Here is a 26058-nt window from a genome sequence, read left to right as displayed (position 1 = left end):
ATTCCATCCTTCTATCTGTTTGTTTTTTCCCTCTTGCACTGCCTCTTCCCCTCATTTGTGTCAAACGTGCATGCAAAGTGGCTTATGCAAATACTCATGTACACAAGGATGTAAAACCATATGGATCCCTCGTAGTATGATAAGAGATGTACCCCTCGCACACGCGCACAAAGAAAAAGACATTTCTCAGTTCCCCTCCCCTTTTTTCCTCTCTTCCTGGCCTGACACAGCCCTTGGATCTATTCCCAGACCTGACCCCTTAGTGGGGACATTGATGTAGGCTTGCTAATGATGAGAAATGGAACCATAATGCCGGCTGTTAAACCTCGGGGGCGCACAACAAATGTGCTTCAGAGACCCGGCATTTGTCTCTGAATAGATTAGGTCCTAGCTGTGGTAACCTTATATTTAATCTTTCTACCTCTTGCTCTACCTCCCTCTCTCCCTTCGCTGGGCCAGTAGCTGTTCCTCATGATAAATAATACTTTATCATCCTCCGCCACAGGCGCAGCCAGACTGCTTTAACTGTTTCCGTTCCGTGAAGAAAAATGTGATGCTTTAGTCTTTATGCGTGTCATAATTTATCCGCACCTGGAATGACGATGCTGGATCTATAGCGTTTCGTTCCACATTTACATGCCACGCAAATCCCATGAGCATTTTACCTGGGCATCCAACTTGGATGTTCTCCATATGGAATGATAGCATTTCAGCCTGCATGAATAATGTGAAGAATTTAGAACACATGTTGTTCAATTGAGTCCGCCTCGTCGCCTTGTTAGTGCGTTCAGTCGTAGGAAAATGAGAGCAAGTTATATTAAGTCTCTCTGAGGAGTTTTTTTTCTCCATCCAATCATTGTGAACACCTTTTTTCTGTGACATTGTTCTGAAAGCTCTCAGAAAGCGAGATCATATCCTTGTTATTCTCCTCAGAAAAAAAGAGCTGCAACGACACGGAAATCTGATAAATTGGCCCCACAACATATTAAATTATCAATGCACATGAAAAATTCATTCTAGAATGCCTTTCACACTTTCTGAGTCAGTGCGCAATTTTCTTTTATCTTGTTAAGGCAGGGAAATTTTATTATGGAAAAATAATGCCACTGTTTTTTTTCTCTCCCTAGACTCTCTCTTTCGCTCCTAGTTTCTCTCTCTGATCCATTTTAAATGGTTGCAGTAATGGTGCAGAAAAATAGGATGAAAATGAGAAATCGTTCATGAGTAGTTATAAATATTCATGTGAACGATAACTAAGTTAGGCTGCTTTTCTGAGTTCTTCTGTTGTGAAAGTCTGTCCCCACCACAGAAATGTGTAGTCTTGGTGGTTCTTGCTAAGTCTCAAAGTTCTTCCAAAGTTCTAAAAGACTGTAGTTCTGAAATGTTTACATTTCCAAACGCTGTACTTGTCGAGTGTGGATTCATTATGAAACACGGTTGGTGGAACGTGTGGTATAATCTTGCGCATTCTTTAGCCAACAGGCCAAGCGACTTCAAAAGGTATAATTTTGCAGGCATGTGGTCAAACACTAACCAATGATTAAAGAAAATTTGTGTAAGCGCTTTGATAAATCACTTCCTGTATTTGCAGAACAGAGATCTGGAATGGCTTCTATCATGGAATTTCAGATGCTGATTTGAGTGATTTATAGCCACAATTTTAAATAATGCTCTGTGCCCCACACATGTAGTATATATTTATTTATTTGCACACAAGTTAACACACAAGTTAAAGTGAACGTCTTTCATAACGCGTTTTCAACAGGCTAAGTCTTTCCAAACACACACATCCAAACAACTAATTTAACTCTTCTAAATGACATAAACAGAAGCCATGTAAAGTAGATGCAAAGGTGTTTGGGAGAGTACAGAAGTGGCCATGTTTACCTCATCTGTCAGCTTAGAATTTTTTTTAGCATTTACATTATTCAAAATGAGGGAAAGTGGTTGGAGGTTTAAAAAAGGACAGAGAATTTAGATACATGCATGTGATTGTCATTATTTACATAACCAAATGTTATTTTAAAATCATGTGCTGTTTTTTTTTTTTGTGGAACATAAAAGGAGAAATGTCATGCTCTTTCTTTTTCTATACAATGACAGTCATCTGTAAAGCTCCAAAAACGACAAAAACACCATAAAAGTGGTTAATATGGCTACAATATTTCCAAGTCTCCTGATGCCTTATTTGCGTATTCACTGATATTCTCTCCCTCTAGGGAGCCTTTAATGTGCAACTTAATTTGAACTTGTGAAACAAATAAGTCTGATTCATGAACAAATAGTTATTTTGAGCTGGTTCTATCTAATGAGCCCGTTGATTCATTTCACAAGTCTGACTGATTCAAGTGCTAGTCACGTGCAGGCCAAGAATATCAATAAATAACGACTTAAAATTTGGTCTGTTCTTCATAAAAAGCTATTGTCTGTCTTTCAGAGACTTGGAATAAATATTTGTGATTATTTGTTTCGTTCTTAAAGCGTAACACATGTGGTAACTATGAATTCATATATGGAAAAAAGCAATGACATTTCCCCTTTTCGCATTCCACAGACGAAGGAAAGTCATATAGTTTGGAATGACATGAGGGTGAGTAATAATGACAGAATTTTAATTTCTTCAGTGAACTCTCCCTTTAAACCTTCCTTCCTTTATGCTGATCTGCCATGTTTGGTGATGCAAATTGCTGTAACTTGCCCAAGGTGTTCCATCATCAGAGGGGCATAATTATCTTCGGCAACAACCAATATTGGATTGTTAAGCCTGAGGATGAGATGCCCAATGAGGCCTGCACTCTCTCTCACTCTCTGTCTCTCTCTTGGTTGAGCTCTGACAGATGAATCTACAGGGAAAGATAGCTGAAAGGCAACCTGAGGCAACTGGAGCGTCTTTCTCTCACTGCCTTTTTTCTCTCTTTCTTTCTTTCTTTCTTTCTCCATCTCTATCCCTAGCTTTGTCTCGCCTCTTTCTTTCAGACTTTCTTTATATCACTCAGAACCTATGTGCGTCTGATGGTGCTTTTTGTTGCTAACCAGCTTGCACTGTCGAATCATTCTTTCAAGCTTTACATGACTTTTCATTTCCATTTCTATTCTTCATTCTGTAGATCTTGTCTAAAGTTAAAATCGTTCTTCTGTCGTCAGATGTGCCTATGGGGTCTATAGACATATTTTCCAAGAGTTCCCTAGGCAAAGTGAAAACCTATTATTGTTGACACCGTTTGTCTCGGTGGTTAGTGCCATAACATAATTTTCCATCTTCACGAACATATTCTATGCAGGGCATTTCAAAATGACATTTCAGACTTTAGGACGATGATTCACAAAGATACAGTACAAGTTTGTAAATCATGTGTTCATTAGTGCATTATTACCCTTGCTTAACTCAAAAGCCTCAAGTCGTTGTTGGCACTGAGATTGAACTTTATGAATTTGTATGATGCTGTAGTCATTTACAAGATTTAATTGATATTCTTCAGTGCAATAAACTAATCCTGCTAAAAGATAGTATTGCATTTGTTACATTGTCTGATTCATGATCTCTCCATTCTATGTACTGTTTTTCTCTGAATGCCTGATGGTTTTAATACGAAGTGTGTAGGAAGGGGGATGACCTATAATCACAATCAGCTGGTAAATAATTACAAGCTTTGCATTTCATGTAGAAACTTCCTAGAAGTACAGCAGATTGCATGCTTTATGGATCAGTCTACACGATTTAGCCACTGGTCAAATCAAAACCCGAACATTGTTTGGTTAGTTTGCAACACTGTTTCAGTGTTTAAAAGATGCCATTCATTTGGTTCTTATTAAGGCCAGCCGCAGCTTGAATCACTTGGTGAGAAAATGGCCTTGAGTCAGTCAAGCTGTATTACATTGTCTGCACAGTTTATTGGTCAAGCCCTCAATAAAACACAAAATGTGCAATTCGTCTTTCTGAAAACATTTAGGAAATTATTCTCTTTAGAAATAGTGCAATTTACTCTTGGTCTTTAATACTTTTGCCCATTAATTTGATTTGACTGAATTGACCCACTTGCAGAATAGATTCAGACTTATCATTGAACACAAACTGTCAGATCCCATCTCATCTAGTTGTGAAAGGATGAAATTGTCACAAGGGCGACACCTCAATAACCGTGCTTTTGAGTGAATATTTCATTTTCACAAACTAAATTCAAATTTATTTGAATGGCGCTTTTCACAATATATATTGTTTCAAAGCAGCTTTACAGAAAATGCAAATTTCTTGTTTTCTTTCATTTTTATATATATATATAATAGCCGTTGGATAAACTAAGTGAATAAAACCACACTGTGATATTCTAAAGCAAGGATCAAGTATATAATGAAGGCATTTTTTAAAGGCAATGTGTCAAGTTCATTGGCAAAAAAAAAAAAATCTAGCTTTTATTTATTGGTGGTCTTTCTTTGGGTCTGTAAAGGTTGAATATCCCTGTGTTTGTGAACAGCTCATTGTACAATAGGCCTAATACTTTGGCATCTATGAAAAGGTTTAGTAATTATTTGCATTGAATTGAAAGTCGTCAATGACATTTATAAATGACTGCTAGAGCGAGTTATTTTTTTCTTTAAAAAAAGGCTGGTATAAACTCCGCCTCTCATACATCGATTGCTTTGGTCTTGTCCTGTGCATGTTTTTTTTTTTTTTCAACACACCCAGCGGAGTGGCCGCTTGAAGCGCACTTCAGCGCGCGCTCACGGAACACTCGCTCCCGTATGTGCCTGGAGAGCCTCGCGCAGCGGAGGCGCTGGACGCGCTCAATTCGTGTGGGGACTTTTAAAACCTTCCAGATACGTCGAAAACCAATGGATTCGCTCAATTATTCGAGCTAAACGAGATTACTAAGAGCTCCAATCCATGGAATGTTGTTCTGCGCTGTTTTTGGCTGTGAAAGCGAGCGGTACTTCTGCTGGGAATCTATTGTTAATGATCTGTCATAGGAGCTTCCACGACTTGGGATTCATATCTTCACCTTACCTTGACTAAAAACCCGATTCTGTTCACCTGAGCGAGGAATGTATGACTCATTGCTGAACAGATATCAATCTGTCTGATCTGTCGTTAAAAATATCCCTCGCTTCTGACAGCTTTCGCCACCGCAGTCGTTAAAAACGTTCCTCTGAAGATTTATTGTTGGGACAGGTTCGTATTTCTTGTCCGCCTTCAGTCGGCAGAGAGCTCGGCGGAAAAATAAAAAATCTGCCGTTGCTTTCATACGGCATATACTGGATGTAACGCAATTGCATTATATTTGTCATCCTTCCCAAGTATTTTTCTCCGATGGAAGCGAATCTAATATAGAATTCGGTAAGGATATGTTTTCAATAAAGAATGAGCCTAAGATAATGAATGTCGTTTATGCTTCTGAAACCTAGTTATATTTTGCCGAAAATAATTTGATCACAATGTTTTTAAATGCTGTTTTAAGAAAAGAAAAAGGGGGGGGAGGCAAATGAAAACCACACCGCATTTGTCTGAAGACTTATGAAGAAGGCTTTGCTTGAACCAAATAGCGGTTCAGGTTTTGTTCTAGAGATTGAATGTGTTATTTCCCTCACGCACTGGTATCACACGCATTTTACTATGTGAAGTCATTGAGTTTCATTCGATTTAATGCCATATTATTGTGTATGTGCGCTTTGTGTTTTGCAGCTTTGTTGTGCTTTTATTCAGAATCAAATGATAAATAAGCGTGTGAACTGAAACCTTTCTTTCTTTCTATACTTAGAGTTTACATCTGTCAAGGTCTGGCTTTTTGTATTGAGATTCTTTTTTCTTTACTTAATGTGTTGCTCCGGCTTGGCATATGGGTCACTGACATGCTTATTTATTTATTTTGTCTATATCTATTACATTATTAAATAAATTAAATAGTAATACATTAAAATTTGCATTACACCTTTTCTTTGATAGCCTACACATGTTTTCAATTTCAGAATTAAATTTCATTTTGGCATTTTTGTAGAGGTTTAAGTAAAGGTGTCCTAGATAGTGTAACCGTCAGGGGATTATTTTATTCATTTATTTAATTTTAAATCTAAACAACTTGCAAAAAAAATGCAAAATAGGAATAAGCAGTTATGCAGTTTTAAAGAACTAATTTTGTAAAAACTTTGGTCCACAAAATACAAGTCAGTATGGTATTACCAACCTGCAGGAAGCCATTTTGTTGTCATGTGATATAAAATAAAAATAATAATAATACAAAAATGTTAAAATATGATGGACCCCTTTAGATCCTGATGATTGTTTCAAGGTCATTTAGTTTCATAATCTTAAATATTTTACCTTTTTATGAAGAAGTGTTTTTTGTTCAGGTCAAATAGAGTAACTAGTTTTTATTTTGTTTTATACAACTAATGAAAACAATTATTTCTTAAAATATAATTTTTTAAAATAATGAAGTAAAGTACACTCATGTGTCTTCAATGTGTGAAGTATTAGTATAAAATATTTTAGTTGGTTGTACTTGGTTAGGCTACACCTCTTGATTTTTATAGGCATTGAGTCATTTTTGTTGAATATGCTGTAAGCGTTTGTTTAACAATATAAAGATGGCTTATCTCCTCTTTTTTTATCTCCTTTTGTCAACTTTTACAAATATGATTTACATTTGTCAAGCTCTGGCATTGCTATATCGAGTTGCATTCATTTCATATTGCATATATCTAGACTGTAGACCTAACCAACCGTTCAAGGTTACCCAAAAGCCCTTTGCATATAAGCTGTTCCTTGGTTGTTTGAGGTTCCTGAGCAAATCTACCTTTAACAATTGTTATAGTTGGCTCCATGTCTGGATAGGAAATTTATACATGGAAACAAATGAGTTTTTAGCTTATTTTGAGTTAAGAGAATGCCTAAAACGTCCCAGACTTCCATATGGTGATGTAAACAGATTGCCTCAGGCTGGGCAGTGCATAGATCAGGGATTGTGGTGGTTTGTTGTCTGTCAGCATTAGCACTTTGAATGAGATTTGCATAAAGGATTTGCATCGAGACCATTTAAGATACTCGTCGCCACCTTCACGAATCATGTTTATGGCTTGCACTGCGTCATTTTACATTGTGGGTCTCCTATGTGTTGATATATGATAATTATATGTTTCTCGCATTGCATAATGTTTTAAGAACGCACAGTTAAAGAAAATTGATTTCTGCATCGCTCAGCTGTATGAATTCAGATTTACAGCTTTTACAGCCAGAAGTTATAAGAAGATATAGGCTTACCTATTTCACATAAGAGTTTCTCCTCTCTGAACTGTCAGGGACTTTTGAGACTGGGTCAGGTGGCTGTGAGGTCACAGAATTAACTTGGGGAAGAGCACATATTGTATACTTTGTTGGTTTAAATTTCACAGGATTGATGGGTAAATATATGGCTTTTTGTCAAGAAAGATTTTTACTCTGATTTCTACTTTCATTACACCAAGTAGCAAGACTTTCATAGACTATTTTTGATATGAAATAGCAGTAAGTGAAGCAGAACTGCAGTGACTGTTAAAACGATGCCCGTTCACCTTCACCTTCCTCTCCGACAAATCAAATGTGTATTTCTTCTTCTTTTTTTCCTGTGGCCAGAAGCTAATCTTTAATCTTGTGCAGATGCAGCTCTGGAATTAGCTTGCAAACGCTCCCTCGTTCGTATCTTCAAACCCTCCACTTATCTGGCGCGGAGAGCTGATATGGCGGGGTTCTGGCTCGCAGTCCTGATAAGAGGGTGAGGAAAAATCTGCCAGCTATTTGTAATATAAGAGTCGAGGCGGATCACAGCCTAGCCTGATATGACAGACCTTCCGGCACGAAGCTAACATCTTGAGTCCTCTTAGTCCGAAGAGAAATAAATGGAGTTTTTTTAAAGTAGACAAGCACAGAGCAGGAAGGGAAATGGATGTTTTCACCTATCTCCATAATCGGTTGTAAACTGGGTTCATTAATGTTAGTGATTAGAGAGAATTTTTTTATTATTATTATTATTGCTAAATGTTAATGTAATCAAGGGTGTTACCATGTACATTAGCTGTCATGTAAGATAAACTACCCTGGATTTTAGTACGAGTTTTTCCTGCAAAGATATGAAATTTAACTTGAATTATATTATGTTATATGATGTTATTAATTATGTCTCTGGAAATGGGTGATATTTCTGTGATAGTTTTGACTAAGCTGACTTATAGCCCTTAGGAATTGCTTACACTCACAAAAATACAAGTTATTTATTGGCATCTATGGTTTACATGAAGAACCTTTAACATTCATGAACCCTTTCCATTCCCCAAATACTTCTTTATAGTGGAAAAAAGGTTCTTTAGATTTTTGAAATGGTTCTTTTAAGATCTGTTCACTAAAAGGTTCTTAGGGGAACTGAACATATAGTTATTCTATGGCATTACTGTGAAACCCCCTTTGTGGAACCTTTGTTTTTGAGAGTGTTCTAAGAGTTAAGTAGTTTGCCATTGTCAATGAAGAAGATTTTGGTGTTTGTTGTGACTTTTAGATAAACAGCAAACAGAAAAAAACCTAAACTACATGTTGCAATATTTTTATATCTAAGCTTGTTTAAACTGGAGAAATAATTGCATATAAAGCTTTTTTATATTATACTATATGGTTATTTTAGGGTGACGTAGTTACGTTGTGCTTACTCATATGTATACAGACTAAAATTAATGAACTACATGTACTTACCATAGAGTTAGGGTTTGGTTTAGGATTAGTTGCTTATAATTATGCACAATTTACTGTAGTAAGTGCATGTATTAACATGTAACTAAGTCACCCTAAAATAAAGTGTTCCCCATTATATTATTTTAGTAAAAGGCAATATATCTGTGAGGCTATTTTTATAGAAAGTGACCTTTCCTATGAGTAAAATGTATGAGTTTTGAGATGGTATAATATTAGTATACTACAATGTACTGCCATAACAATATAGCCCATTTTTCCCATTCTTTTTTCTCTTTTCCCCCATCTTATCACTTTACTCTTGGTAAATCCCTCTAGGCTTTGAGATGTCCCATTGTCTTTTTTTTTTTATCCTGTCATTTTTTCTTCTAAATGTCAAACGCTCACACACGCCTTCACACGAGAACACAACCGCAATGTGCCAAGGCCTTTTGAATACCTCCAGGTATTGCTGAAGTCATAGGTCAGTGACTCACTGGATTTCAAGCTGGCTGCACACAGCGGATACAGCTGAACGGGGTCCGGTGCGCACGGCACACTGTGCTTGTCTGCCACGGAAACGCTAAAGCTGGATGTCAGGGAGTTATTCCTCTCTGCTTGGGTCACGCTGGCCGGCTGCGCTGCTGCTGTTGTTTTGTCAAAGCCTTGCAGATTAACCACAGCCACTACACTTCAAACACAGAGGCAGGCGGATGAATAATTCCAAGACCTCGCTCTTTAATCTTGTGTGATCTCGTTCCAATTAGCCATTGTGTACGGGAGCATAGTGCCCTGCTTTTTTGTGCAATGAAAGAATGGCGCACCAAAGGCGCCCTGTCTCTTTTGTGCAGGGTGTCTCTTTCTCTACCTTGAATGCGTTTTATCTGGAGTATTTTGAGTGTGTGAAGGTGGGCCTATTTGCCGGTCTAGATTCTTGAGTGAGTATCAAGATTTAGGCTACGTCCAAACCCGGATACATTTAAAAACCGCAAAAAGCTTCTTGAGCTTCTTGAAGATCTAGTCTCCCAAATGGATACATTTGAGAGCACTGTTTTTGCGTTGAAGTGTGGACTGTGAAAACGGACACTTTTAGTCACCCATATTGTACCCATGTGGTTGTACGGCATTGTTGTGCCTGCTATTCACTTAAATAGTCTTGCTAAGGATAAATGTTACTTTGTACAATCTTCATATTACATTCATGCAAAGAGGACAGTTTTCAAATATATCCAGATTAACGTGGACGTAGCCTTGGACTGCTTCTAGGACAAATGAAGATTTTATTTGTCCCAAATGTGGCCTTTTTCCTGCATTCCTCAGCGCTGTGCTTTCCGGTCAGGCACTTGCGTGTCTTTTGTCAACTTTATAGCTCATAATAAAATGTACCTTGTGTGATGTGGAAAATTATGAAAGCCCAAAGCCCAGACATGCTATTTACCAGCTGTTTTTTCCTCTAATAATAGAGGAAATCGACTGAAGAGGAGAGGAAGGAAGAGTAAAAGTGCACGCCACCTGAGAGAAGTGCCACATTGGTATAATTCACGGTCACACTGTTTGAGAAATTCAAGCTATTTGCTCTTGTACTTATCTAAGACCTGCTTTGGGATGTTAAGAGTGTAGATAAGTACATCTAGCAATGGTGTACAGTACGTACCCTAGGGAGTGCTTACTAACCAAAAACCAATTTAAAGCGTTTGTGCCACTATGTGAATAATGATTTTGGTGTTTGTTGTGACTTTTAGATTTCCACCAATCAGAAAAACAACTGTAACTGCATTTTGCAATATTTTGATATCTTAAGCATGTTTTAACTAGGAAAATTGTTGTGTATAAAGCCTCGTCTGATTTTAATGTGGCTGATGAAGTGGACTGAAACAAAGTCTTTCATATGAAAGTGTTCCAGGAAGTTTTGTGAAAAACGTCTGTCTTAGCTGGAGGTCTCTGTAGCTTTTACAGATGTTAAGTCAGATGTGCAGTGATTGTTTCAGATTTACTCCCTTCCCTTCCTTTCAGGGCATCTGCATTCTACCATTCACTCCTCTTATATTTCCTTTTAAGCCCTTTCACTGGCACTGGATTAAATCCTTGTTTAATCTGGTCCCTTAGCCGCTTTCTCTCCTTACTAAGCAGATTTGCGAAGGAAGGTTTCATTAGATGTGTTTTTTTTCTTCCAGGGATGTGAAGAATATATGACGGGTGGTCCGCCAGGGTAAGGAGAGTAAGAAATGGGAGATGAATAAAGACTGAGACAGAAGATGCAAAAGAGAGGGAAAGAAGAGAAGGTTAAAGATGGCAAAAGGGCAAAGAGAAAGCGAAAAGCAGAAGGGGAGGGTGAACGAAAGATGGCCAACATTAAAACCATAAGGCCTCTTTGTTAGTGTGGGGCTGACAAGCTGCCGTTCACATTAGGGTAATTAACACCGCCACAGATTGCACAACAGCTGTGCAGTTTAGCACTGTGGCAACATCAGAGATCTGAGAGAGAGCCTGAGCAAACAGTGGCCTGTGCTGGGCTAGTTAGACTACCACTATTTAGATAGGTGCTTAAACCGCACTCTGTAGTACGTGACGTCCACCAAGCACCGTGTGCGGTAAAGCTTGGCTCCTCAAGCCACTAGCTGTTTGTGTAGGAGGTGTTTCTGGCTATAAATTTTACTTTATGCAGTTTGGTAGCCAACTAGTCTACACTGTAGATTATTTTTTGAGCCACACTCTTAAAAATGAAGGTTCTTCAATGCATCTTACAGCTATTTAAAACCCGGAAATGTCAGGGAATTTAAATCATTAAAATTAGCACAATTGCAGAAATGATAGGAGTTGGTTTGACAGATTTTTTCAATCAATATTCATGCTTTTCTACTTGATCTGTTCTTAAATATTTACAGATAAATGGCGCCATCTGGTAAGTCTTTAAAAGTAGCACCCACCAATGCCATTGTTTACAGGTAAAGTTATGTAATATTTTAATGTTACTTGCATACATTTCCCTACTTATATTGTTATTATTCTTCAATGGAATATTAAAGCAAATTCATCACATTCATAAGTTTGTGATGAAGATATCATTGCACTATATTGAATTTAGGTAATATTGTAACAAATAAAACGATTACAATCTGGTTTTGCATATGTTTCCCAGTTCTGAAACTGAAATATCACTAGTGATACTCATAAGAACTGTATTAATTGTGCAATAAGGGATTTCTGAGAAATACTGTTGATATTTGAAATACCCCCAAACAAACACACCCCTCCCTTCATTGCTCCGCCCACAAAATAAACAAACATGCAATGCTTGTGGTGCTCGGCCCGATCCACTTTCAAAAGCGTTTCTCAGAAATCGCTTGCTGCACCTTTAATCCATTCCTAGCTAATCAAGATTTTTTTCCTGGTTATTATCTTTTTCTACCATTTCACCTCTCTATTGTGTTTTGCCCATATGAATATTTCGAATTTTTGATGTTACATTAGATTGTTCACTGTTCAGATAAGCCTATTGGTTTCCTGGTTCCTGAAAGCACTAGTATTTAGATGATTTTTGAGAGCCCTAGAGAATATACAGAGAGTATACAGTGTAGAACTATAAGAAGTTGAAACCTTGTGCTGTTTATAGAAAGTTTAGCCCTTGAAGAGCATATGTATTTTGTTAGCTATATATAGCATTTCATTTTATTGTGCCTTAAGGGGTTGAGGAAGTAGATTCTGGAAATCCTCATCTCCCAGCCTCATGCGATCTGAAGAGTTTAGCAGCTCCTCTGAACTGCGTTTGGAGTGTGGACCGTCGGCAAGGCTTTGGACTTGCTTCATATAATTTCAGTGCCCTCATCTTGATCTTCTTGGCAAAGCCTCGTCTCGCTCCCGCAAAAACAAATTATATGTGAGAACACAAGTGGCCTGTTTCTTCTTGATTATACTTAATGTGTACTGTTTTCATTTTCCGGCTCCCTGTGTTTATCCAACATGTTTTCCCTGGGCACAGATGCCCAACATCTGGATTTGGTTTGTGCACGTCAGGAAAAATTTCCTACACACATGTGCAACAATTATTAGTATATTAAATTGTGCTGCAAGGATTGCACGAGGGCTTGTTATGCTGTTTTCAGTGTCTGAGGTGTGGAACTGTTAAAACTGTCAGGGTTTGGTTCGCGCTTCCACGCGTGTTCGTTCAACGTGACATCCGGAACCCAGTGCAGAATTCAGAAGCCACGTGTAAGAAGTTTTCCCTTTCATACCTGAGCAGAAACAAAAGCTTTATTGAATTAAAAGACCTGTACTAGAGAGCTTTTTGATTGTTACGTTAGATAAGCCAAGCATTGAGAAGATGGATTGTAGATAGATTACTAATGAAAAACTGAACTTTCAGTTGCGCACACACATGCATGTTTGTCATTCTGCTTTGTCTCATACTTCCTGTGCTGTTCTCCGCAGGGTTATCTTGTTAAATTTCAGTGAGGTAGTGCTGACTTTAAGAGAGGAGGCACGCATTTCTGTCCACCCCCTCTCCATACTCCGGGTGCAGAGTGCAGCGGTAATAATCCTACAAGTGAAAGCCAGCTATAATGGGAAGGGAAGGCAGAGGAAGACGGAGAGGTGTCGGGAGCATAAGGAGCCCGGTGGGCTTATCATTGATTTGTCTGCTGCGTCATACTGAGGGTTTGAAGGGCACTGGCAGGTGTCGCACACCCACATACACTGAATATAATTGGGCCCCGTTCAGTCCAACTTCTGTCATGCTCTGATTACCCACAGGGAGCTTTCGGTCTTAACTCACAAGGTGCCTGTTCATCAGCTGAGGGACAGTAAAAAGTGAGAGAGACAGAGAAGAGAGGTGATTCCTGGAGTATTTCTGTCAGTTACCCCCTTCCTGGTATTTGTTTGATCTAGTGAGATTTCCTCAGCTCAGCTCTGCCTGTGTGTTATACAGCCTCAAGGTGGGTGGGTTCAAGGCCTGGGTCTGGGTGGGTTTTGATGTGGCTGGCTGGCGTTCAAGTTGCTTGTGTCTGCTACGAGGCGCACTGTAAATGGAGCAAGACCGAGGGAAAGGTCCAGGGCTGAGGTGATGATATCTTGTCATTGGTCAAAGATTATGCATATTTTTTTCGAGTTTGCTTTTTGGATCTTTTTCACATTTAAGTGACTGCATTGTTCTTATGTACTGTATTCAACAGTTAAATTGTTTTTAAGAAAACGTGAATGCTGCTTTCTGTGCAAAACCAGGATGCTGTAAAGCTTACTTCTTAACAAGTCATGATTTTCGGTGTAATTCATGCCCCGTAGAAAATACACAGGTCCAAGAATTGGACAGTACATGGAAAAGCCACATGAAAACATAGAGTGATTGGTCTCTTTTACAGATATAGTTTATCATAAGACCTCACTTACCGCCTTTCATTTATTGGAGCTTCAAATGAGCCAGGTCTTTGTATGAGGTGAGGTTTGCACGTTAGGGGGCTTTATCATTGTAAAGCCATTTTTATTGCTCAGTAGGGAAACCTACAGTACATGCCCCCCTTCCCGGCCCACTCCCTCCCCGCCTTTCACCGCATTTACCACTTAGTTAAATCCCCTTCTTTCTCACTGTAAAGCTTTTAAGCAGTGTGAGGATAGAGTGGGGACTCTGGAGTCAGGGGAAGCCAATCTTGGCCACTGAATCTCTTCTCGCAGAAGGGTTTTTCTCTGTGATGCCTCGTGGTTGGATCCGGGATGATGGGTTAAGGGATTCTGGCATTCCAGGATTATCCGCCTTTTATCTCCTTGCTATTTGCCACAAATCCCGGAAGGATGTTGAGTGGAATTCCTCTATGTCCGCAGACATGATATGCAAACAGGACTATGTCTAAACGACTCACCAATCCGATTTTTCTCGTAGGTCCACAGGGAAAGTGTGTGTCGATTGAGTCTTAGAGGATAATCCCAGTGACAAATGAAAGAAAAGGGTTTTTCCCTGTCAGGAATGTTAGCATCACCAACACTAATCGTACATTAGAGCTCAGGTGTTTTTTCTCAAACCTTGGAAGTTAGCAACATGAGCTTTTCTGCTTTTAAAATGCTATTCCAGTATTGTTCTGATGCAAGATGGTTTGCTTTATTGAACCGACATGGTTTGTGCTAATTCAATCAAAGGCTTCTTTAATTAGCTGCTTAACCTTGCGTTTTATCTGATACGAAACAAATCAATTGACGGCATGATGCTCTTGTGCCATGATCGAAAAGAAGAGATGGAAAGAAAATGACCAGTTTGGCATTATGGTGTTAATTGTTGTAGTCGTTTGTAAGGGATGCACAATTTCAGAGATGTTTTGAATTTTTTCATATATTTAATAAATGTATTATCTTGTGGACACATACTGTTCAAACGTGCATGCATGTAAGATAGATAGAACTGAATTTTAATACTGGCCGTTTATCAGCCATTTCAGGAAATTAATCATCTTATTGGTATCAGGCAGTAAATGTAATATTGATGCACCTCTCCTAGAAAGAGCTGGTGCTGTGAGCCTCGCAAGGACTATTAAAGCTTTTAACAGGCAGAGAGACAGAAATTCATCCTTGCCATCATGTGCCTCCTAGGATATGGGCTGAACACCCTGGGGAATCTGTTTGCCAGTTGTTGTTTTCCTCTCTCTCTCCTCTTCCACATGAATAATTGAAAGTGTAGCATGTCAGACAAAGATGCATTTACTTGCTTCATTATATTTTAATCCAAAGTGAACAACTTTATGCATTGCTTTCTTGGCATCCGGAGCAACTTTTAATTTCCTTCCACCGGGGTGTCTTGTAATTCAACCGCGCCCACACACGCCCTCGTGAGCCCGCTCTTTCCGAAGCCTTTATTGGATTTTTCCAGAAATTACACCATACAGGTGCTAATTGGCAGTGTTCGTTCCAACTGATATCAATATTTTTTCAGTGAAGTCCTCACAAAATGTCTCAAAACTAATAAGGGTGTCTGTCGAAATAAGATATTTTTTCCTTTTTGCGGTTGGAGGCGCTGGTGTGTTGTTCAGCTGGTGTGTGTGTGTTAGCCTGTGTAGATTACACTTCATTGTACAGCCCTCTAATTACCAGGTATTTATTTTGCACAAAAGGCTGTAACAACATGAACAAATATGTACACAGTGCTTTACCAAGTATGTAATTGTTATTCCCAATTCGCTGTCAGTTTACCTTAGCTGACTTTGGCGTAGTGGAGCCAACAACATTGACTTCCTACAATTTTGATGTAGTATGTTGTAAATACAGTGCTATCTGATAAAACAATTGACTTCTTTACATATCTAGTGTGCTTAGACCCTCTCTTTGCCTCTAACATTGGTTCAAGTGACGCAAGTTCTGCGCAGAATAGAGTTTGAATGTAATTGAAAACCCCACTGGGGGCCTTTTGTCACAAGGTTGAGTCAGTCGCTGGTATGTGCATGGGTGAGGTTTAAACTGTAAGTGTGAAAGCCAGAGCCATAATCTCTCTCACAAGGTTAGCACAGTTGTCGGGTTGATGATAAACGGACAGGGTGTAGCGTTTAGTCGAGACGAGTGTAACTCGCTGGGTTTGCATGGCTAGAGCTCGTCATAGGAAATTTCTTGGGTGTTTATTTATACACCTTGAGCCGTCATACCATGCACATCTGGGGCCGGGGTGATAAAAGAAGATCTGCACAATGTGCCGAGGTTAGCGTTAGATAAATGTGACATGCCTGGGGCAGCTGCTGCGAGCCTTCCGAAACTTCCTTCCATAAACTGGCTATCTAGCGTGCTTGAACTGTTTCCTCTGGTCAAGTTTCCTAGCAGTGAATAAAGACATCAGTTAGGCCATAAAGAGCTCCTGTTGGTGGGCTAGAACGCTATAGGACCAAACATGGACGATAAAATAGTCACCAGTTTCTTCACGAGACGTAGTTTTACAAGTACAGTTGTGGGTCGAAACAAGGGTATTTTGAATAGTAAATAATAATATTTAAAACTTACAAAAATATAATTATTTTAAATGAATATTATTTGAATGATGATGATAATATTTTTTAAATATAGAATAATAATAATAAAGAATAAAAACACAATTTTACTTATTAATTTTAATAATTATGATAATAATAATAAAAAAATGTTAATAGATAGAATGCTATAGGACTATACATGGCTGCTAAAAGGATCACCAGGTCTTCATAGATTTGCATGTACAGTTGTGGGTGGAAACAAAGGTACTTTGAATGGCTAATTAATAATAATAATAATAATAATAATAGTATTTTTTAAAATAATAATAAGATTATAAGATATAAGATATAAGATATAAAATATTATGAAATATTGGTTACAGTTATACTGTTGTGGGTATAAACATGTACTTAAGCCAATTAATAATAATAATAATAATAATATGAAAACTCCCATTTTAATTATTTTAATTATTATTATTTAAAAAATAATGATAAAATATTTTATATTTCTCAATCAGATGGTTTACATGTTAATCAAATAATCAAATTGACCTAAGCACTTTGCACTTGCTAAGAAAAAACAAATATAGTGATTTGCAAATATTTGATTGTCATGTTTTGACAGGCAGATGAAAACTGTTGCTAAAAAACACTATAGTTCAATTATCACCGTGCATGTACGTTGACTTCTGTGAAACATAAAAGAAAATATTTTGAGAAGTTGCTTTCTTTTTTTGTACATACAATGAAAGTGAATGGGATCCACTGTTGTGTTAGTTGAAATATAATTCAAAATATATTTATTTGTATTCGACAGAAGAAAGAAACTCAGATTTAGATTTAGAACGACGTGATGATGAGTAAATGATCAGAGAAGTTCCATTTTTGGATGAACTATCCCTTAAATGAGAAGCAGGTGCCTGTGTCCTCATCCTTCTCTTCCCTCTATTTTAAGGACAGCGGAGCTTGCGAGGTGATTTTAAAGGCATGAGCAGAGCTGGGTTGACCCGCGAGAGGCCGCGGCACAGGGATAGCGTTACAGCACACGGTAACACGAGCAGGGGTGTCCGCTTTAAAAGTAAATTCCACTTAATGTGGCGCGTCCCTTCCCAACAGGAGCCCAGCTCAACTGTGAGCTTCCTTTATATAGGACATTCCGTGTCTGTTTGTGCAGTGAGAGGTTGGGGGGATTAGTCTTTGGCACGCTGTCAGTTTCTACCTCCCCCTGCCTTTTCCTTCTCTTTCACCTACAACTTCCTGCAGTGTCCACATGAATCCTGGAAGTGAATAGCCTGCTTTGATGTACTTACAATTAGGCTCCAAAATATTGGAAAAAGCTGACATGGCAATATTTCGATTTTCTGCGAAGTTATGTTGCGATATGAAAAAAAAAAAATACTAGATGTTTCACCGGATGTCTATTTGGAAAGAATTAATCATTCTATTATGATTTGGGGTGATTTTGTTTGGGAGTGCATCTGCATACTTTTTTTTTTTTTTTTTTAGCTGAAGATTTTTTTTTAATTTTTTTTTTTTAAGTGCAAAATCCTTTTAGGGCTGAACGTATTGGGAAAAACGTAAAAAATGTGAGTGTTCATATTTGGGTTTACCATAAAGTGAACCGAGTGTTAAAAAACATTTAGTTTTCATAGGCCACATGTCTATAAAATAATAATTATAATTGTATTGTAATAATACTGCTGTATTCTAAAATAAAATAATAAATTATGTTTTTTTTCTGTAAAATTACAATACTAATATTTACATCTTAATTTCTTCAACGGTATACCATCAAGCTTTTTTTTTTTAACAGGTTGCTGTTTTCTAAGTGAAGTGCGGTTTCACTCAGCGGCTTGATTCACAGTAGCCATTCTGAGAACACTAGCTACATTTACATGGACGTCTTTTCTTTCAATCAATCAATCGATGAATCCAAACGCAGTTTACATGAACGTTAAATAAAGTGATTGGGTTGATGTCTGCGTTTATGTCACAAGCTTTAAATTGGAATTGATTTTTCTTTCTTTCTTTTTTGAGTTTCCTGTCGACTGCGCATACTGTTCTCCTAAATTGCTTTTTTTTTTTGATTTCGGGTCAGGTTGACATGGTTACATGTGACTTTTTTTGTTCCGACTGTCCTAGTAGTCCAATTACTATCAGATTATTAGGGTATATGTAAACGCAGCTACTGTATCACAAACTACACATGAATAAATTACACGCTTCATTCTGAAATGACTTTCGTTCATTGGCCAAAGGAGGATTGGCCCCCTGACTGAGCCTGGGTTCTCCCAAGGTTTTTTTCACCATTCTGATGGAGATTGAAGCTGATGGAGTTTTGGTTCTTTGCCACCGTTGCCTTTTCGCCTTTCTTCGCCTTTGTCGCCATTGGCTTTTGGCTTGCTTAGTTGGGGACATTTCATTTTGTACCATTACAACTTTGTTTTCCTGTTATCTCTGTAAAGCTGCTTTGAAACAATCTGTATGGTAAAAAGCGCTATATAAATAAAGGTGACTTGACTTGATATATTTACCTAAATTGCAGCTTGTGCAATTTGACAATCGTATCGCAATAATCAATTTTATTTGTATATATATCGTGCAGCCCTCACTTACAAGATCCTGCAACCGCTTTGATTTCAAGCAGTTGCAGTTCTGGCAGTGTGAGTGAGGGCAGCACATGAAAGGTCAGATGTCAAATGGATCTAGGGTGCGAAGGCCACCGTGTGCGCTACTCAACAAGACCTCTCACTTACAAGAGTGCAATGTGCTGCTCTAGGAGTGTTTTGGTTCTGAATGCACCCTTGATTCAGGTTAGGATGCCTGCTTATTTTGGCCGGCTGTGCGTTTGCACTACAAGGGGATGATTCATGTAAGATTCACATGGCGTCACGGTTGGATGAAAGCAGGGCGTCTTGCTTTGCATTTTTTCCTCTCATTAAAGGCGTCAGTGCTTGGAACGAGCAGGCCTGGCTCTACATCGCAGTCAGACCGCTGTGATCCCTGTCTAACAAGACCTGAACAATCCTCAACATCCTTTTCTTTCTTCTACCTACTGCACATGAAGGCCCAGCAAGGGGCATAAACCCTTTATCATTTATGAATTATTCAATGTGCCTGGATGGGTTTCCCTTGTAGCAAAGCAGATCTGCAAAGAAAAAGCAACTCTCCTCTGCTCTCCTTCATACTTGCCTGAGGTAGTGAATGACTCAGACGTTGTTCTCATTGAAGAAAACAAGGTGAACAAGGACAGCGCTGAATAGCGCTTCAAGCTGTCTCGCAAGAATCGGATGTGTTTAATTGGTGATCTGTAGCGTAGACCTTAGTCAGAGTACGTCACATTGACATTCTGGAAATGAGGCTGTGAGAGATTGAAGGACAGTCCGTTCAATATGTCGTTTTCTATTGAAGTACTCGATCTAACTTTTACAACCACTGCTTTTTTAGGAAGAAATATTTTAAATGTTTTGTCTCAAGGCAAGTGTGATCAAACTTTTTGAAGTCAAGCTTTATATTTTATGTAAAATGACTCTTTTGTATAGTGTGAGAAAAATATGAATCATTATATTATAAAAGCAACATGTTTCCTTGGCTTATTTATTTATTTAATCCAAAACTACACTTAAAATATATTTTTTCTTTATGTAATTAAAATATTTGATAATTTACATAAAGTAAAAATTTTGTGATATTTATTAAATTTGATAGTCAAAAATATTGTTTTCATGGTATCAAGCTATTCATTTTAAGCTATATATTTTTTGGTGAAATGTTTAATTTACAAAATAATTTGTATTTAATAAATGTAATAGTTAATAAATATCTTAAGCTCATTTTGACGGTCGAAAAAATATTTCGTAAAATCTCAAATTTATACACCCTGTACCACCCCCTTGTGGCTACTCGATTAACACGTAGATTTGCACTATATAGGAAACTATTCTTTCTGATAGCCTAATTTTAATAATTAGATGTTACGGTTTCTTCCAGCTTTATTAGAGTTTTAGATATTAGGCTACTTGAGCCGCGTAAGATTGAATAACATAACTATCTAATGGAAGTGTCCGGTTAGCCAGAATGGAAGCTTGTTTATCTCTTTCTTGCTCTCTTTCTTTGCTACTTTCCTTATCTCACATGTGTTGGCAGGAGAAAGAAACCCTGCACTAAGATCTGTATCTGCAGTGTGTCTACTAAAGAACAGGCTCTGATTCCTTTACCGATAAGCCACGTTTTATCTTCCCCTGCTTTCACATTAAAGACGAGGAGGCCTGTGAGAGCCTGTACCCGTGACAGCCCCTGTGTGGCTACTGTCTGTCACCCAGGAGCATGGGAACATTGCTTGTTTTTTTTTGTTTTTTTCGTTTATACCATCTGCACTGGAATTGGCTGGATTAATTTCACCTTGCCGTTGCATTGCACAATTGCTAATTGAAAAATATTGCAACGTTTGTGACTGCCCGAGACTTAATGAGCATCGGCGACCACAAACGAGCACTGATTTGGCCACATCCCGGGGTTTTCGTTGCAGACCGTAGAAATCTGCTGTCTGCGACCCCAAATCATGTAGTGTCAGCTTGCTTTAACTTGTCTCCTCCCAACATAGAAACTGAATTGAAACCTCATAAGCAACTGATTTGGAATGCTCTACAAAGACAGCAGCTCTATATTGTGGTAAATAGTAATTTGTATAGATATTTGACCATGTTGAATCTATGTATATTTATAATTATTAATATTAAAAACAATAATTGTTGTTATTATTTCTATTTTTAATTCTATTCAAATTCAGGCAAAAATGATACAAATTTAACAGAAAATAATTAATTTGTTTGGACATTTAAAACAAAAAAGAATTAATATAATAATTATTATTATTATTATATTATTGTTATATAATAATAATACATTGTTATTAAAACATTCATATTTGTTGCAATATTATAATCATACACAATAGTAAATGCATATTGCTTTTATTATGTTGTTATTGTTTCAAAAGACAAAAATAATTAAATCAATGTGCTGTGTTTGCTTGGTTTTTTTTTTTTTTTTTTTTTTTAAAGAGACATATTATTGTATATCATAACCCAATATCAGTCAATCTCTACTCATTGCGTTCTGCATTGGGAATGTATCAGTGATCCCTATTTAGGCAGCTCACTATGATTTGAAGCAGCCTACTGTGAATGAATGCGTTTTCCTCCACTCTGCTTTTCTTTACTTTTTACCTGGTTTCTCATAATGTGTTTATGCCTGGCCATGTGTCGGGCCCTGGAGGCTACAACAACTGTGCTGATTTGTGACTATGTCTCGCTGTTTGGCTTTAGTGTTACCATGCGACACATCTTTACCTCTCTCTCTCTCTCTCTCTCTCTCTCTCTCTCTCTCTCTCTCTCTCTCTCTCTCTCTCTCTCTCTCTCTCTCAATCTCTCTCTCTCTCTCTCTCCCTCTCTCTCTCTCTCTCTCTCAATCTCTCTCTCTCTCTCTCTCTCTCTCTCTCTCCCTCTCTCTCTCTCAATCTCTCTCTCTCAATCTCTCTCTCTCTCCCTCTCTCTCTCTCTCTCTCTCTCTCCCTCTCTCAATCTCTCTCTCAATCTCTCTCTCTCTCTCTCTCTCTCTCTCTCCCTCTCTCTCTGTCTGTCTGTCTGTCTTTTCATTTCTCTCTTTTCCTCGCCTGTGATCTCACTGTGCCCTTCGCTCACTGGATAGCTTTTTAATTTGTATTTCGCACCAACCTGCTGCTATGATAACAACCTGTGAATGCTCAAAAGCAGGGGGAAATGATTTAAAAAAAGAAAGAAAGAAAAATGTGTGAATGAAATAGAGAGATAAAATTATAGCGAGAAAGAGGTAAAAAAAAAGGAAGACACTGGATAAGGAAGATTACTACAGAAAGATAAATGAAGAGAGATCAGAGCGAGTAGGATGCAGGTGTTTTAGATATGCAAACCACAGGAGCTGTGCTATGATTCCGCTGCAGGTTCTCGTCGTGTTGTTGCCAAGCGAGAGTTCAACGGAGGAATCGTTCCACACCCTCGGCCAATCGCGGCTGACGAGAAATGTGGCGCTCGCGGCGAGCAGCACAGACTTGTGGGTAGGACTGCATTTTGCACGGTCACCCAGTGGAATACATTATCATCTTAATGATGCTTTAGGTGCAGATGCATGTCTAATGCGCTGGTGTGGGAGTTTGTGTGTGTGTGTGTGTGTGTGTGTGTGTGTCACTCTCCTGTGGAGTGGAGAGGGCAGAGAGCTGTAATCACTCTCTCACACACACACACCTGTTCTGACTGGAGGCGGTCTGCGCTGCGGCTGATAGGATGAGAGCGCAGGGGGAGAGATGTAGCAGAGCTCATGATAAACGAGTATGTAGGAGGTCATTAAGCAGAGCAGCGAGAGGAGGAGAGAGAGGGAGGGAGAGGGAGGGAGGGAAATGGGAGAGAGAAGGACAAACACAGTGAAGATAATTAATTTGGAGTTTCATTAGCAGGAACCTGTATGCCTGGGTGACTGCATTGGTGCATCGGCTGGTTAACGCACATGATCACGCAATCGGGAACTTGCTTAATAATTAACTACTAATAATTATATTTATATATATATATATATATATAGAGAGAGAGAGAGGGGGGGGGGGGGGTAGGGGGGATACTCCACACCCCATAACGCCATAATACATGGTATAACAGACATCCACAGTATCTTATCCACAATCAGGTACCACATCAGCACACATTTCAAACTCAACAAAAGTAAACAAGCAAAATGTTGAGGTCGATGTGGCTCTTGCGGGTTTTTAAGAGGGTGATGACTGAGATGTTTATCAGCCATTTGCTGTCCCGCTTCAACATGATGTTACATAAACAGTTAGAAAATAGAAGCCTGTAAGGTTCTGGAAAACATTCTGCCATTGAGAGAGTGAGAGAGACTGAAGCAAGAAGATGGGTGAGGAATGATTACTGATGGTAGAGAGAAAGAATATGGAGGAGTTTGGAGAGACAGTGATAAATCCCAGGCATGATCCACATGCTAAAACCTGTGTTTGTTGTAGAGGTCATCCGGTTGTTGTCAGGTTAATCAGAGGACTCTGTGGCAGCTCTCTTCAGGCCAGGCTGACCCTCTTTTTCTCTTCCTCTCTGATAATTGATGCCATCTGGCCCGCCTGCCTGCCCCTGGCAGCATGACATCACGTCAGTGCCATAGCTTCCTCTGAAGCCTCCAGTGGCTCCGCTGTGCCACCCTCTCCTGGCACTGAACCCATGGGGTGTCTGAGATGAACGGAGGGGCGTGGGGTGGGCGGAACAGAGGAGGAAACCCATCAGTTGTCGTATTATTTTGTTGGTTATATCATGTATTTCAGTGGAATTAATACAGCATTGAATTTTGGTTATATTCATCGAGTTTAAGGTGGACTTGTTCAATTATTTTTATTTAACCACTATAACTAGCGGTATAATGATATTAATACCATGGTGTCTTTTGAATTACACTACTGTTCAAAAGATTTAAAGGTTGTTGTTTTTTTCACAGGGACACATTCAATTGATCCAAAGTGATAAAGACATTTATAATGTTCTTTTGAATGGTCTATTCATCGAAGAATCCTGAAAAATTATTTATAATGGTTTCCACAAAAATGTTAAGCAGCACAACTGTTTTCAACAGTTGATGAAGAAATGTGTCTTGCGCTACAATTCAGCATTTTAGAATGATTTCTGAAGGATCATGTGGCTGAAGAAAGGACTAATGATGCTGAAAAGTCAGCTTTGCCATCACAGGAATACATTGCATTTTAAAATATATTCAAATAGAAAACTATTTGAATATATTTAAATATTTCAAAATGTAATATTTCACAATGTTACTGTATTATTGCTGATAAGAGGATTCTTCAAAAACATAAAAAATTCGTACCAACTCCAATATCCCATCGAATTCTATTTGATAGGAATTTGATTCCATTGGAATTTTTTTTTTTTTACAGTAACATCTGAATATTGATGAAATGTGGTGTAATTTTTGCACAATTCACCTTTTGCACCTGGATATTGATTTTGATTACTAATTTGGGTTGCTGGGTTTGTTGCTGGGTTGTTTCAACCCATGGTTGGGTGAAATATTAACTAATTTTTTTTAATAAAATGTTTAAATCCAATGGTTGAGTTTGTCCATAAAGCATTTTTAGAGTGCTTTTTGGCCCTGTTGTGTTGCAAATGTACAAATATTCCATATATTTTCTCAATGAGGTCATAAAAACTGCATGCATTTTTCAAAAGAATTGATGTTTAAATGCTGTCTATAGTTCTAGATGGGAGTGTAGCATGTCACAACTTCCCAAAGGTGTTTTTATGTAGACTGCTTTCATTGGCTTGTTGTGGAGAATTAGGAGAAGCAGTATACAATATTTATGTGTTTGGTGTAGCCTGAACTCTGACTGTTGTGATTGTTTATTTTTACGGCTTTGCACCCTTTTGCTGGAATTAAACCGGCCTCACCTCCCTGTCTTCCCTTTCCTGTTCCTTCTTCCAGTGGTACTTTACAGCTGTAGGCAGCATGTCTCAACACATGACCATGACCCTTTTATTTGTCTAACTCCCTCCCTACCTCCTCCTCTGGCTGTTTTCCTCTGTGGCTCCTGTGAGAGTCGGGTCATGGTCCAGAGGAGGTGCATCATTGCCTGTAGTTAATAAGTGCAATGGGAGAAGTGAACTGAGGGCTGTTTTGGTATCTCAGAGTCCCAGGCCTGGCCTCTCTACCTCCAGATCCAGTATCACAAGTCCTCTAGGGTCAGGCCTCCTGCGGCCCCGCCAGCGCTGTTTGGCTCCCAGCAATGTGGCTTCAATTTCCTCCGTTTTGAAATGGTTATAGCCCCTCTGCTTCCTTCAGTGGGCAGGGGTTTAGCTTTGTTTTCTCTCTCCTGCTCTCTGTCCTTTCTCTTTTCCTGCTCATTTTGATCGCTCTGTCCTTTAATCACCGCTCGGGCCCCCTGCGTCGTAAGAGTGCAAAGAATTTGTTATGGCTGATCTTTGACCTCTGGCCTGTAGGGACACAGTTTAAAGGCTGTTCGGTAGAACAGCTCACTGGCAAAAAATACAAACAGTGAAATGCAGCCGCCATTATTATTTTTTATGCTCTGGCAGTTCCTTTCTTGCTTCAAGCTCTTGCTTCAAAATACCTTTCATAGACGGATCATTGTATTGAAAGTTTCTTTTCAACATAAAAGGCATGAGCCGAACGAACGTTAACGGCAGTCTTTGCCCAAACCCGAGGCTTATACATATGCTACGGGCCCAGTTCCATCTGAACCTCTTTTCTTTCATGTAATCCTACGGGGGTGTGAGCTAAAGTGTTCCAGCTCTCAGACACAGAGAGCTTGTGTAGTGAAAAATCCCGCTTGCTGAAAAATGAGTCCCCCGACGTAGTGAATTATGGGGCTGA

The 26058-nt window shown here is 38.6% G+C and overlaps 1 protein-coding gene across 35 annotated transcripts in view; it reads left to right on the top strand.

The window, feature by feature from the left end:
• Positions 1–26058, top strand: part of fbrsl1 (fibrosin-like 1) — a 322164-nt gene that overhangs the window by 253929 nt on the left and 42177 nt on the right. For 18 of the 35 annotated variants that reach the window (XM_077241492.1, XM_077241503.1, XM_077241501.1 and 15 more), the window contains one exon: positions 2555–2590. The exons of 15 other annotated variants lie outside the window; for them this stretch is intronic. In XM_077241492.1, coding sequence (XP_077097607.1) covers positions 2555–2590 — 36 coding nt within the window. Of the gene's footprint in view, positions 1–2554; positions 2591–4688; positions 5333–26058 lie in introns of those variants that run through there. 2 more of the 35 variants (XM_077241520.1, XM_077241519.1) reach the window with 1 other exon arrangement.

The sequence above is a fragment of the Siphateles boraxobius genome, unplaced genomic scaffold (assembly GCF_051911475.1).
Source record: "Siphateles boraxobius isolate OS27281-9 unplaced genomic scaffold, OSU_SipBor_1 24, whole genome shotgun sequence".
In the NCBI taxonomy this organism is placed as follows: Eukaryota; Metazoa; Chordata; class Actinopteri; order Cypriniformes; family Leuciscidae; genus Siphateles; species Siphateles boraxobius.
This window is presented reverse-complemented; position numbering and strand designations above follow the sequence as displayed.